Here is a 15,985-nt window from a genome sequence, read left to right on the forward strand (position 1 = left end):
CCTGCTATCGTGTGAGTGTGTATCTTTCCTTTCATCCTTGTGTCCTCGTCCATTCCTTCTGCTGGTGAGTGGTGAGCTGCCCCAGTGCCATCTATTGGTTACTCTTGTGGGCCAAAGCAAAGGGAGTTTACTGTATATAAACCCCCGCCGAAATCATGGTGAATCTAAGCGTCCTGGTAGCGCAACTGGTAGAGCACCTGGCCGGCAACCAGGAGGTTCTGGGTTCGAGTCCCAGTCAGGCCGCATTTTTACCCTCTGATTTCAGGCTTTTTCCATCTACCACAGCACCGTTGTCCTTGTCCTTTTTCTATTCCATGTTCCTTTCCCTTTCTTTCCTTACCTGTGAATTTATATGCATATTTGCGCTTAAGGCGTCGTGTGAATGAATGAAGTAGTGTATCGGCCATATTGGCTTATTTCACTTGGGCTCAGCGTGCCCCGAAACGCATGTTCCTGTCTCTTTCCTGCTATCGTGTGAGTGTGTATCTTTCCTTTCATCCTTGTGTCCTCGTCCATTCCTTCTGCTGGTGAGTGGTGAGCTGCCCCAGTGCCATCTATTGGTTACTCTTGTGGGCCAAAGCAAAGGGAGTTTACTGTATATAAACCCCCGCCGAAATCATGGTGAATCTAAGCGTCCTGGTAGCGCAACTGGTAGAGCACCTGGCCGGCAACCAGGAGGTTCTGGGTTCGAGTCCCAGTCAGGCCGCATTTTTACCCTCTGATTTCAGGCTTTTTCCATCTACCACAGCACCGTTGTCCTTGTCCTTTTTCTATTCCATGTTCCTTTCCCTTTCTTTCCTTACCTGTGAATTTATATGCATATTTGCGCTTAAGGCGTCGTGTGAATGAATGAAGTAGTGTATCGGCCATATTGGCTTATTTCACTTGGGCTCAGCGTGCCCCGAAACGCATGTTCCTGTCTCTTTCCTGCTATTGTGTGAGTGTGTATCTTTCCTTTCATCCTTGTGTCCTCGTCCATTCCTTCTGCTGGTGAGTGGTGAGCTGCCCCAGTGCCATCTATTGGTTACTCTTGTGGGCCAAAGCAAAGGGAGTTTACTGTATATAAACCCCCGCCGAAATCATGGTGAATCTAAGCGTCCTGGTAGCGCAACTGGTAGAGCACCTGGCCGGCAACCAGGAGGTTCTGGGTTCGAGTCCCAGTCAGGCCGCATTTTTACCCTCTGATTTCAGGCTTTTTCCATCTACCACAGCACCGTTGTCCTTGTCCTTTTTCTATTCCATGTTCCTTTCCCTTTCTTTCCTTACCTGTGAATTTATATGCATATATATATATATATATATATATATAGCCAAATGGTTTGTAGTGGCATTTTTGGTTAACACTACTTATCATTCAAAACCTGTGCAACACTATTGCATTGGCAATCAGTACTTATTATATTATCCAGCCAATTATGGTTTCTAATGACAACTCCTCAGTCAGTTGAATCGTGGAATTTCTTAAATTAAAAATCAGGAAAATTTTATTACCACTAGGAAATTAATTTGTTTTGATTATTATGATTACTGTTTTGCAAAACAATATTTGAGAATAAGAAAAAAATGTGTACTTTAAGTCATTTAGTGATGAAGAAACACTAAATGAAATTACAGAGGTCATACATTTGGAAGAAGAAAATAGAAAAAATAAAATTTACAGCAGCATTGTAAAACTGGAATTAGTTCACAAGTATCTAATAAAAGCAATGGATTCCATTATCATCCCACTCAAGGAAAAATAGATTCATAACACATGGGCATCGAAATAAACTTTGATGGTCAAATACCGAAAGTTTAATTCATTCACTAATTTACATGCATTTTATTTATTCTCATCAAGTAACTCTTTCATTGGCAAAAAAATATCAAGAGAAAGGGTTACACATCTTGAGAAATAGCTTCTTATATGATACATAGTATCTGTGCGTGTCAACAAAAGCACAATCAGTGCATATTTATACATTGCCTGTATGCCATTCTTTCGTTCGTCAAATATCAGGAATAGAGAGTCAATTTTTGCTGTAACCATGGTGAAGCAGTAAGAAGATCTCCCTGCTGCACATCTTCATTCGCAGCCATGAAGCCCTAGTGTCACTCACTCTCTCATTTGTGCTTAGGGATGCTGGGGATGGCTGGCCACCACCATTCAAGTGGCATCAGCAGCTCTTCTGGGGTAACAATAAGAGGTCATGGAAGCGATATGTGGTATGAAAAGGGATAATTGAGTGTTTTATTTTATAGTGCTTTGCTCCCACTTGCATCAGATCTCACTATCAGCATGCACAGCGCCATGGTGCTCCTCCTGCTTCTTCATTGTTTTCATCCTCAAGTGCCACCTTACGAGATCCTTGTCGCTCAGTACTATCAAATATGCTAGCCTGCAATGAGTTGTTATTGAGCTTTAAATCTTATTTTACTATTTTCAATAAAGTTATCTGTACAGTAAAAATACAGAAATGGACTCAATAATAATCTACTGCAGAGGAATAAGACTTAAAAATATTGTACACAAATCCCAGCTTCACAGTACATGCATATTTCTCACTGAAAGGATAGAGAAAACATGTGGATAAAAATTTATAATATTATAGGGTAGGAATTTTTATGAATCTAATAAGGCAGATTTCAAACGGATCCAACACAAATGATACGGTGAAGATAGTGTTAAATCAGCGTCAGACAGCTTATGCTGTTTGAGATTGGCTCAGTTGTTCCATGTAGGTCGAAGGTTTCAAAATGTTTAGCATTTCTAATTCATGAGGTGGAGCTCTGTGTGAAAAAGATTTATATTGTGATTCTACTCTTGGAATCTTGATGTATACAGTCTATGACAGAATATTGGACTTCACATGCATATTAGAATATATATGAATTATAACACATGTTTACATCTCCATTTTTTTATGTGCTCCTTTAATGTACACCATTCAAACAAGCCTATGCTCAATGGCTTCAATTGCAAATCAGCAGCATATAAGTAAATTTTTGCTACTTTTGCGAAAACATTTGTCTCTTTTAATGATTTTTAAATTCGGAGCAAATGGGTATTAATCCCTGCAATATTATTAAACAATTTCCACTAATTCTAAATACTCATGCAAAATATTTTTTGGCTTGATTTGTACAACTACTATCATGTGCTACAAACAGTTTGTTTAATTGTGTGTGATCATGCATTCACCTTATTTTAAATTATTTTTAGTTTATACTCAAACCAACTCACCCTTCTTTCTCTCTGCTCACGGATTCGCCTTGCTAATGTCAAAAAAGCTTCTTCAATATTTATATTTTGCTTACAAGACACTTCAAAGAATGGCATATCAAAATTTTCAGCAATCTGAAGAGGAAATCAAAAATAAACATTAGACTAGTTTTTACAATTTCATCCCAATTAAAATGCTTGCAATGAGAGAAAGAGGATGGAAATGAGTGAATTAATGCCTTTAATGAGGCTGCATATTACCTTTATTCAAATTCATAATTTGTACGTAAGTGGTCAATTGCACACATGTAAGACATCGCAGGAGATATTTTCAATGATTAAAACATGTTATATTCTCTGTCAGAGTCACATTTAACCATGTTCACTTCAGAATTACCCCCCACACAGCAACTTGTTGCCAAAGGACGTCAGCTGCGCGTCCGGCGCATCCTCTCACTGTCCGTGGATTTTCAGGACAGCCAGAGGACGACCGGCTGCCATCCTTTCCATCCGTCCACTCACTGTCCGATCTTGGACATCCAGAGGTCGTCCAATCAGTGCCCCATCTGTATGAAAGTTTTGACCTTGACCACACTTGTGAAGTCCTATAGGACCGAAATTAATGTGGACAGTTTCTTGGATAAAATTTCTGAAGGTCACACACTTAGACGCAAAAGAATGAAAATTGAGTAATCTATATACAATTGCTAATTTACCATGTTTTACGCCAAGAATTTTCATAGTGCTTGTTTTATGATCATCAAATAAAGTATAATGTCGTAAAGAGAGATATTTAATACAAATATTCTGGACGCCTTGATAATTCACGCCGAAAGTTGTAAAAAGCCATCACACGAAAGTGTAAGTGCAAGTGACTACATTTTTTCATGGAGACAAAATTTTCAAGTCGCTGCAGTGTTAAGGCTCCAAATATATTAATAGCAACCATCGTGCCGTGAAGCCCAGTACCCGGTGTTTTTAGAAGGTGAGTACAATTTTGAAAAAGATTCGATACTTTCCCGGCCAATGATGTGAGTTAACTTCTCTCAGGATTCCCACCGGGTTAGAAGTTCCATTTCCGCTGACGCCTTGGCGTGTCTGCATTGCGGTGTCCTGTTCCCTGAGTCAGAGCTTTTAACGGCGGCAGAAATGGAGTTTCTAACCGGTGGGAATCCTGAAAAAATAATAATCCACAATACAACTTTAACTTATTGAGTATTCTTAAATATATACACAGAGGCTGAGTTAAGGACCTTGGAGGAACACATACAAAAATGAACCTTTTGCTGATAAGATGGTAGGACATGTAATTCCAAAATATTTCCTGCATTCCTGCAAAATATTTGACGTTCATATTTCAATGTATTATATGTTATGTTGGCCATATAAACAATATTCTAAGCTACCAATCATATTAAACAGATAGTCTACTTGAGGAAAATAGGAAGAAATACGTATTGTACTGTACAGTACTGCTTCAGATGCCACCTGGTGTATTATGAGAAGGGTGATCAGTGATGATTTGGCCACAGAATTTAGCTTAGCTGGTGCTGGCAGTAAGCGATCCTTCAGAGCGGTGGCGTAGCCAGGATTTTCGTTCGGGGGGGTTCCAAAACCAGGGTGGAAAAGTTTTGAAAAACCAGGCACTAAGTAATAGGTTTTAAACTAAGTTTAACACTTTTCATAATCGAAAAAACTTAATTTGTTAAAGAAACATGTAAATTCCTGATTTTTCAATATTTTGTTTTCTTTTATGAAGGACAATAATTGTGTTTTTATATTTTTTTATATCCGTAAGTACATTCCTATTGGCTTTTTATTAAAGCTGTCTAGCTTCTTCGTGGAAAAAGTATCTTCTCATCCATGGCTCTAAATGTTTATTTTATAACAAGGTCAATGAGGCAACAAATTTTTTCTTCAAGAAAAGTTTCAAAAATGTTTAAGGCCTACTGTGGACAGGTTATGGACTGGAGTTTTCATGGTGGAACAGTCCATACTGCTTTTGTTCGATATCCAGCCCAAACAGCCACAGTTCCTAAGCCAGTAGCTGTGCCATTACTCTGAGTATCATGTCGATCTCCTTCTCCCTCATCTTCATCAATCAAGACCTCAAGGGCAGAACCCATTGATCTCATGTTTGAGAACACTGCCATTTTTAAAATAAACATCTTAATCTGACTTAAAAATAATGACATGGGTAGTTGTAGGTCCATTACTTATTTTTATTATTTGACTTCACTACACTTAATGAAGTTTCTTTAACACATCTTGTCTTTTCAGCTGGAGGGCATTGAAGGGGAAGCACTTGGTAGGTACTCTTCCGGAGAAAGTCTGCGAAGGCATATATCCATCATTTTCGAAGGAATAAAAACAATATGTTACCGACGGCGATTTTATGATATTAGGTTTTTCATGTCACCACATTTTATATATTTTATTGTGACCACTTAGCTTAGTTGCACATAAATACACCTCAAAAGAGCTAACCCTTTCTTTGATTTCAATGTTTAATATTTAAATATGTTACAGAATTACATGGGTGTAACATATTCCACAATTTTTTTACATTCTACCAAAAGTGCCAATTTAGCAATGAAACTGATTATTTCCCACCATATTACACATGCTATTATTGACAGTTAATTACATTGTTAGAGTGGATAGATACCTAGGCTGCTATTATGGATAAGCGTTGCAAAAAATAGCATACGCTATTCTGCGGGTCATTATAGCAACGACCCCGTATTATGAATGAAGCGTAGTAATAATTTTGTTCGGAATAGCAGCATGCTATTTCTTGCGCGAGCTATTTGGAAGCTCCGCCTCTTCCCGTATGAAAAACTTTCTGAACAGTTTGCGTAACCAATGAGGGAGAAGATATTTTACATATTTTTCTGTATTTTACGGAATATTGACTTGAAATTATAAATAATTGCTTTATTTACATTTAAAAATTATATTAAACCTTGGAAATATATAATACGCTTTGAAAATCTCATTTAAGAAATCAGCTGTTTGTTGTGGTTGTGATAATTTCCCAATGGCTTCAGACAGGTGGGTTAGGTCATAATTTCGTTGTTATAATGATGATTTATCGGACATAAATATTCAATGATTTACCTATATCCGATCGGTCCTTTACCGTGAGATATATGCTATGCGAAATAATCATTGAAAGCTAAATATGTTTGATTTTCTTCGTAAATGTGTTAGGCTTCGAAGTCTGTTTGTTGCATATCAGAATTAATATGTATCAACTTTTATTGTATTGCTCGTGACGATATCGTTTTACTGTATGAACTAGAAGCTTTCGTTTCTAATGTTATCTATATATTATATGACTCCCTAATTTCAGTGTTCATTCTCTGTTTAGGAAATGAAGTAGGTGGCAACGTCACAGCTGTGCTTTCATGTATTATGATGGAATAGTATCGATATTTCAGCTGCATATTTGGAAAAAGCAGAGGGAGGTGATGGTGAATTTGAGGATGGATGGAACAGCTGTGAAAAAGTGAATCTAGCAATAGTGAATCGTGTGGAAAGTGCTGTTGTGTCAGTTATCATTGTTTTCGTATCAGCTGATTTTATTATGTGCTCACTGAAATTTTTGATAGACCCTGAACTGTGCCGATAAACTGAAACTTAATTGTGTGAATAACTTACTTGTCTATAGAGGAAACAATTTGTATTCAATTCCACATGATATATATTGCATTAATGATGTAGTGCATGGATATTCCATTAAACGTTTGTGGTGAATCATATTTGTTCGGAAACTTTATTGGTGTTCGGAGAAATCCTTTGTTTTCAAGCAAGTAATTCAAGTCGACTGCCCGTGTTTATAATTTAGTAAATTTTTAGTTTTAATTGTAGAAGGCAGCGAATAGTGGGGAAAACAATTTCGACTCGTTGCATGTATTTGTATATACTGTCCAATTGAGGAAATGAACGGCTGATCAAAGTATATGGTATTATTATGGTAATATATGGTTTTCATTGAAAGCTATAACTATTAATATATTTGGCGAGTTAGTGTGTTACCACAAGCTTGAAATTTTTCAAGAATCGACCTGATAGCCTACATTGAGGATATTTTTAGTAGCAAGTCAAGTGATGAAATAAAATTATGAGTTGTAAATATGAATAAAACTCGGAAAATTTGGGCTAATCGTAGTAATTCTTTGCATTAATTGTTATTGTTTTCGTACTGTCGATGAAGCAAGCTTGAGCTTCATATATTAAGCTCGAATGTTAATTTCTAACCAAATCACTTAACTAGTTAAATATTCATCACTTATGCTACTATTATTTAATTAAAATAAAGCTGATATCATTTTATTTTTGGCTATTATTCCATTTTTCAATGCTTGATTAGGTTACTTTAACCTCAGAAAAACAATTCGACATCGCAATGCGCACGTTTTCTGGTTGCAATACCGAATTGCTCGGCATCGAAGACCGCGTAATATTATAGCAAGCCTACCGGTTGCAATTCGCCGTTCATAATAGTAAATAGCAACGGGCCTATGCTATTCTGAGAATTACGTCTTCCGGTGTAGTAAAAACACGAATTGCAACCGTTCGTAATACCAAATAGCATAGGCGTTGCAATACGCTATATTATAGCAACATCGGTTGCAATAATGAAGAATAGCATAATGCTATTCCATCCATAATAGCAGCCCTAAGATATCTTACAATGAGATTCACAAATGATGTTTATACTAAAAATATTTATAAAGAACAGTTAGCTATGTATGAAAGTCTAAATTGCTCACAAGAGCAGCATTTTAAAACTTTTCTGTGCTATATACACAAATAACATCAGATGCTGGGTTGATAAATATTAATTCTGGGTTATTCTACAAGTAGACAGCAGATATTGTCCTGCGCACGGATGACCAAGTAAAGGCCCAGGACAGAATTTGCTTGAAATTTCTATGACAAGCTGAACAAACCATATGATACCACATTAAGCCTTCATTTACTCAAAACGTCTGATAAACAGTATTTTTTACCTGAATGACCCTGACTGTTTGCCACAAACAAATATTTTGAACTGTTCTTTTTTACTGAACAGGTTCAAAGTGAACGGTTCATCAAAATGAACAGTTTAACCAAAGTTTAACCAACCTCTACAAAGGTTACCTTAGCAACCCAAGGTTGCCTTGAGCCTTGCAAAGGTTTTCATTCGGTTGGATGTGGCTGTGGTAGTCCCTGTTAGGAACTTATATTCCTGTAAACTACCAAAGGAGGGTATTCTGGCTTTGGTTTCACAAGACAAATTTTACGGCCTTTGGAGACATTTTTGACTGTGAATCTATAGAGGCCATAGAAACCTTTTCTCATTATTTAATTATTGAATAAAATGGAGTTTTTACAAATTGTAGGGTCTGTAACATAGTTTTTCCTATCTGTATGATATGGACAGGGAGAGAAGTTCATAAATTCTTATCAATTCGTTAAGTGCAGGTTCACTATTGGGAGTCTCTCCTGTATTCCCAAAACTACTAGTGCTCAGAATATATATGTTCCTGTCTCTTTCCTACTATCGTGTGAGTGTGTACCTTTCCTTTCATCCTTGTGTCCTCGTCCATTCCTTCTCTTGGTGAGTGGTGAGCTGCCCCAGTGCCATCTATTGGTTACTCTCGTGGGCCACAGCAAAGGGAGTTTTCTGTGTATAAACCCCCGCCGAAATCATGGTAAATCTAAGCGTCCTGGTAGCGCAACTGGTAGAGCACCTGGCCGGCAACCAGGAGGTTCTGGGTTCGAGTCGCAGTCAGGCCGCATTTTTACCCTCTGATTTCTGGCTTTTTTTCCACCTACCACAGCACCGTTGTCCTCGTCCTTTTTCTATTCCATGTTCCTATCCCTTTCTTTCCTTACCTCTGAATTTATATGAATATATATATCCAAATAATATATATATAAGCAAAAAAATCGTATATATATATATATATATATATATATATATATACGATTTTTTGGCTTAGCCTGCCAATGGAAACATAGTCCCGAGTTTCCTCTATACTTCAATATGTTGTCGTTCATAAAAAGAGTGTGTTACAAAAGTAAATACCTGTTAATGTCAATAGGTGCCAAAGAGATGAGTTAAAATTTTAGCTCACACATATGGCAGATAAGATACAGATATATTTCTCACAAAAATATGAAACGAGAAAAAGTTTGAGCCTCAATAAAAATTTATTCAGTTTGCCTTAGTCTGGCTGATATAATTTCATACTTTTGCACTGGCCAAGATATGAAAGTTTTCCTTGTAATTTTTTAAGCACTACTCATTTCTAATAAATTTATTCAAATATTCTGGAATCATTCACTGTGAGCATACCTAACATAAAAATCATTAGTATTTTCTTTATTCGCGAGTAAAAGATTCCAAAAATCACACGAACATGTACACATACTTTCCCAGTTAAAAAAATAGTAGCATTTTATAAAATTCTACTAATTTTAAGGGATATTAACTTTTCTTTTCACCAAATTAAAATAAAAAATATAATGCTTCACGAAAATGTAACCTCATGATAACATCCTTATTGTAAGTTTTTAATTTAATTATGTTTCTTACCTTTCTCCCTCTTTCTGCTTCAACAGCTCGTTGTGGAATGGCATCACTCTTGTTTCCTACCAGTACTTTTATTACTTCAGGTGATGCATTCTAAGGAGAAAAAATATGAAATGGCTAAGATTGCTCAGAAAAATTACAATAATTCAAATATAAAAGATATTTTGGCCTAATATATACCACCTGAGCACAGGGGTGCCGACTTACAAAAAATATAGGGGGGCCCAAACCGAGGACCTTGCCCAGGTAAATTTTATAAGTTTAGTGAGTTTTAAGTTTTTTAAGCATTTTAGAAGAGTCATATGATCACCATTAGAACCCTGATCACTTGAATCTCGATATCTGGACACTCCGGTGAAAATTGACTAGCCTGACACATTTTTTCCTCACATCTGTAAAGAATTTTAGGGGGGGCTTGGGCCCCTTCAGGCCCCATTATGGAGTCGGCGCCACTGCCTGAGCAGGAATTAAAGTATATTATGATGATGATTCCATCATTTTATAAGTGAAACTGAGAGCCAATGGATCGAGAGATTCCTTGTTTATTATGTGCATACTAGGGCAGCACCTATCTTTGAAAATTTGGAAAAGTCATACTTTCATGTTCTTAAAATGATGAGATAGATAAATATCCATGTGCTTCAATTTTATTACTATTGTCTATCTTAAAATAGAGCATGTTAGCGTGAATGTGGTGTTTCCAAAAACTGTACAGCATCAGGGTAGTATTTGGTTTAAAAAGGTCTCCATGAAAATTCCAGATAATTTTGTTTTAACTTTTAATTTGTATTGTTTTTTTGTAGTTTACTATGGTGCCTGAATGCCTAGCCTTGGTTCCTTGCATCGTGAAGTAAGCTTGCGTACCACTTGAATGTTAAGTTAAAACAATGCGCTTATGCTGAAATAATCTTCACAGCTGCAAAAATGTGATGATGGAGATGGCATCATCTCCAAATCCCTAAGAGGGGCAATCATCCACTTTAAAGCCCTTCCAGGGTAGAAATACTGGTACTAGAAAACTGCTGAACAAAATAGTACTCTATCCTGGCCATATAACATTTAATTTCCTTTGCTTAACTACTTTAATCCATGATAAAGAATTTGCCTAAATAAATATTCCTTTCCACCTAGAAGGTTCATTTGAGTAGTATAATTAAAATTCTTTTAGAATTCCAGAGAGGACCAAGACTCACCCTGTTACCAAATGTTAAAAATAAACAAACAAATGCCAAAGAACAATCTCCATGTTATCCATTAATAGGATGGGGTGAAGCGCTTTTTGGTCGCTGGGCAGAAAGCTAACATAAAATCATACAACCATTACCTGTTTGCAGGGTTCCTGAGAGTTCTGTACTCTTAGCGTAAATATTTCCACACAATATTCAAATTTGTGCATGAATATGTATGAGTATTTGTACTTGAGTATTCCAAATATTAACAGAGCTGTTTATTACCACCATATTACCACAAATACTAGGTAAAAGAGAAATAACACGTTTCCATGAATTTGTAACAGTTATGTGATATTATTTTGATGTACAACTTAAATAAATTGTAATAAGAACATCAAACTACCCTTTATAATTTAAATTGATATAATTTAATTCCATAATGACTCTTAGTTGGATGCAGGAAAATGAAATTTTTAATTCCAAGAATTCATTTGGCAGACTAAAACTATGGACACAAAATTCATTTTAAAATTAGTTCAAAAGATCATCAAAAGTTTGAATTGGAAAGTTGCTTACCTATGTGAGAAACCAATAACATGATCTACTTTGAAGCGATAATCATCACATGCCTTAATCATTATTTTCCAAGTGAAATAAAGATGGCCCCTGTGGGAAATTACTAAAACAAAAAACTGCTTTAAAGTGCGATACAGTAATTTTAGTTGGGATAAAATAAAATCTGAATATGGGACAAAATAATGACAATGGTTTCTTAAATGAATGAAAAATCATTCCTAAAAAAGAGCTTTTTCTCTGCCTAATTGGAAAGGAACAGTTAACTATCAAAAATATAATGCTTCCTGAAACGCGAATTCCACCACATTCCATAAATTCCGCGCTAGAGGAAATCTCTAATAATCTCCTGTAATTGAGACTGAAACGGGAAAAAGGTTCGTTGCGCCCTTAAGTCATGCTACCCGCACCACAAACATGTCATGTATTTGCCTAACGTTTAGGATAGAAAGGAACCCAATATGTATCGCATGTAATATAATCACCAGGATGATTGGTTCCTTTGCACAAGTGCGCGAAGCTGCGTACAAAGTTACATGCAGAACTTAGTATAAGTAATTCAATTCTGGAATATGGACACAGAATTACTAAACGTAAGAAGTAAAATAATGACAAACATTGAAGCTACGATAAAAACGTGATGCGCCCTCACCTTGACCGAGATTATACATTTATTATTGTTGGTCAGTGAACGATTCATTGAACATATTCAACTGCCATTACGTCGGTCCCCTTCCGCTGCTTACTTTCCTTACTATCCCACCTGAGCAAAGGTTTTTCTCTCTTGTGACATCCTGTTTTCTATATGGCACCTCGGGAGCCTCTAATGACACCAATGCTAAGACTCACGTAGCTGGCGATGTTGGCCACTGTTGGTGTTGGGCCTCACCTCCTCTATGTTGCGCAGCCAATAGGAGAGGTGGTTGAAGGAGTCCATGCTGGTCACATCGTACATCAGAATGATTCCCATGGCACCCCGGTAGTATGCAGTAGTGAGCGTCCGGAATCTCTCCTGCCCCGCAGTGTCCCTGATTGTACGAGGATAACCATTAGCTTGTTGAACGAGGAAGAGTTAGGGCAGCATGAAAACTTCATCATTATTTTATTTATTATAAAATAGATAGAGGGTGAACACGCGTTCTCTATGAAACCACGTGATGACAAGTTACATCGCCAGAAAAATAAAAACAGCAAAAGGTCGGTTTTTATTAATCCCACTCGGAGCACAAGTTCAGAGTGGGAATAATTAAAACGGTGTAGATTAATGGTAAAATATAGCCGGAAATTACCAGATAAATATAAGGCATTTATTGATACGAAATCTCTGCTAGATCAAACTATAAATGTATTCGTTAAAATGGGTTCAGTGCTAGCCGTCGAGATTTTTAGGAGATGTAGGAAATTCATTTTTTTAAATTTCATTATTAATTCAATTCGCAGAATGCAAATCACAAAGGTTCAAATACTGAATAAATTGTAGGAATTTATAGTAGTATTAGATTTGAGTTATTATTTTCCGTTTTTAAGGCAGAAGTTAGTGAAAATTATTATCAACATTTTTATATACAGACAAATCTCATGTAGGTGAAAAGAAACTTACTCATACGTGAAATGGAAATTATCATAAGAATTTATTGGTATCACTTCCGAGGTTTCTCAGCCCGCTTTATTACCACGAAAATATTTTTTTAATTAGAATAGATATATGAAAAGAATACGGATAATAAAGGAATTCGAATGTTTTCCAGGCCCATTTATTCTTTCCTGGTATGATCTTTCTAACCGTGTTCAATAGCACGATAAATATAAACTAAGATGAAACTTTGTAAGGATCATGACAAAAATAGACATTCATGGGTTCCTGCTAACAGCTGATAAATTTATTATTTTGTATTAAGATATTTTTTCTAAATGATCTGACGCACAAAAGACAAATTCTGAACTTGAGGTAAGGTTCAACAGATGTGTTTTCCAAAAAAGTTATGAGACGAACATGCTTTTGAGGGTGACCTTTGAGTGCTGATTCTCATCAGTAACGGCATCTAGGTGAGGCTAGAACTTAGAGATGGATAGGGGCGGGTTAATTGAATGCTTATACGCCGATTGACGACGATTTCAGTCGCTTGGAGGACACATAAGGAAAGCGCCAGGTCGGAACTCAACACGCTATTTTTTATTTTACGCTTTTATAATGTTCACTCACAGGATAGGTGCCCATATTCAACAGAAATAGAGTTCATTTTATTCACCATAAGGATAAACTATTCCTACGAACAAAAAGTTACAACAGTGAATCGTGTCAACAGCGTCAGTAAAAATAATACTTAATGTTCTGATATAATTAGGTAAAATTTCAGGGCACAGAATCAAGATAGAAGCATAAAACACACCAAAATATTGTAGATCCCGAAGAATTCATTAAAAATTTCCATCTCATATATACTTTAACATTTGTTGAAGCTCTAAGATTTATTACACGCTACATATATACGTAATCATCACCAGGAAAACCCTAATGAATCAATAAAAAAACTTCTGTTCAACGATAAACACGCAGGAGAAATTCTTTTTCAGTAATGAGAGTCGCAACAGATCATACATTTAAAAAATGGTTATCGAAATCTGAGATTGAAAAGACAATAAGCAGTGACTAATGCGAGAAATGTAGAAAACGTGAGATTGACATAAAATAGAATAAAGTTCACCTCACATTTCCCTACAGAAATTGGTCATTAAAAATATAATTTAATCAACTAAATCATTTGCCGTCAGGGTAATCCTAATTATAGTAATAGGGAAGAGCTTAAGGAATAGCTTGAGAGAATGAAATTCAAAAAGACAGTGCAGTCTACCGTACGATGCAACTATGTTTATCCAGTGAAATCATATTAGTTAATCACCAACTCGCAAAAGCTAAATTTACACACTCTTCCACACGAAATAATCTTCTGCATTGCCATATCTTGCGGATATATACTTGAGTATGGGTCAAAGTGCAACAAAAGATTTTTTGGATTCAATTTTTATAGCAAGGGGCTACAATGCGGAGGTTGGGGACATTCGAGCTAACGAGCGGGCACTTCGCCGACAGTGGTACTAAACATCAGAATATTATTTGACTAGAACCTTACCATATTTGCAGCTTAATAGGTATTCCATCCAGATTTATTATTTTCTGCTTGAAGTCGATGCCTGAAATGTGAGAGATTAAATGAGTACCTTAAGAAAAAAGTTTCAAAGACAGAACTCTCTAAATAATTCACCGACCAAGAGTATTTTTAAATATTGCTCCCGCAAAACTGCAACCAGAACAAGTAACAATATGCAAAGGACCTGCTTAAATATTTCACATTCTATTCATTTGATTCTTTGAAATAAAATACATTAAAAAAGAAATATAAACATTACAGTTGCGGAGCTGGAATCGATTGGACGATGACAGTTGGGGAATACCCGTTACTCTAAAGGGAGCACTGAGCATATATGTATATTTGAATAAGTCAAGGATACGACCTATTTGTACGGAAAAAACTCATCCTGAATCTGATTTTAGATCCTTACTCACTTTATGCCAAAAAGTACCTGACACTGTAATGGCATATCTGCTGATATATAAACACACGTACGTAAGTCAAATGTTGTTTACGTTTAAGTGGAAAAATATACTCGCAAAATCAAAAGTTACAGTCGTTTCGACCACATTACAGAGTCCTCCAATACAGAAGGCAAAGTCAATATGCAAGAAAATATGGGGAAAATCGAAAGAAAAGACCATTCCCTGGAAATTTGAACGGTTCCTCCCTGACGACAAGGCCTCACGAAGTGGGACAATATTGCAAAGGACTCACCGATGGTTGAGATGTACGTGTCGTAATATCGCTCGTCGCAGTATCTGTGAACAATGCAGGTCTTCCCTACGTTAGAATCTCCGAGGACGAGGACTTTGTACGTAGCGGCGAAGTCCAGCGCCATGTTTGCTCGGTCCGAGGGTCGAAGAGATGGCGAGGACGGTGGGATGAGACGGGAGGGGAGGTCACAGAAGGGGATGAGAGGCGATCGATGGCGGAAGATGCGGGGGGGAGGGGTGAGGGGGTGCCAGCCAAAGGGGAGGTGGTAAGGGAATGGGAACATGTCTGGGAAGAAGGGGTGGAGGGAACGTATCGGTGTGACTCAAGGTGCGCGCAGGGGAAGGGTGGGGAAAGACGGTTTGTTGGGAAAACAGGGTGAGACGAGGGTACAGACGGACCAACTGTTGTATTTTTTCCCCCTCGACAACACGAAGAAGGGAGGGGGTCGTCACGCCCAACCCCCGGGAGAAATGGTCACGATGAGCGGTGGAGAGCATTCCTTATTTCTTTGGTTCACATGATGTTCGGAAATGAGTCAAAGTACAAATAATTAGACAGAAATTGATTAACTGACACAAAAAATCAGCCATATGAGTGGTGGTGA

The 15,985-nt window shown here is 36.9% G+C and overlaps 1 protein-coding gene across 1 annotated transcript; it reads right to left on the minus strand.

Annotated features, from left to right (window-relative positions):
• Positions 1-1,779: 1,779 nt before the first annotated feature.
• Positions 1,780-15,545, minus strand: LOC124160429 (ras-related protein Rab-8A). Its single transcript, XM_046536286.1, has 6 exons — positions 15,382-15,545; positions 14,665-14,725; positions 12,423-12,561; positions 9,792-9,881; positions 3,224-3,337; positions 1,780-2,378 (listed from the first exon to the last, which is right to left on the minus strand). Exons 1-6 carry the CDS (start codon positions 15,503-15,505, stop codon positions 2,274-2,276), a joined length of 633 nt encoding a protein of 210 aa, XP_046392242.1. The 5' UTR covers positions 15,506-15,545; the 3' UTR covers positions 1,780-2,273.
• Between the last annotated feature and the right edge of the window lie 440 nt (positions 15,546-15,985).

Source organism: Ischnura elegans, chromosome 1 (genome assembly GCF_921293095.1).
Source record: "Ischnura elegans chromosome 1, ioIscEleg1.1, whole genome shotgun sequence".
NCBI lineage: Eukaryota > Metazoa > Arthropoda > Insecta > Odonata > Coenagrionidae > Ischnura > Ischnura elegans.

Bases quoted from the DNA above. Each gene is read 5' to 3' on its own strand.
- LOC124160429 (XM_046536286.1), bottom strand. From the start codon at position 15,505: ATGGCGCTGGACTTCGCCGCTACGTACAAAGTCCTCGTCCTCGGAGAT. The intron at 3,338-9,791 runs GTAAGAAACATA...TTTCCTCTTCAG, and splicing joins AAGCAGAAAGAGGGAGAAAG to ATTGCTGAAAATTTTGATAT. The intron at 2,379-3,223 runs GTGAGTTGGTTT...AACTCATTGCAG, and splicing joins GTGAGCAGAGAGAAAGAAGG to GCTAGCATATTTGATAGTAC.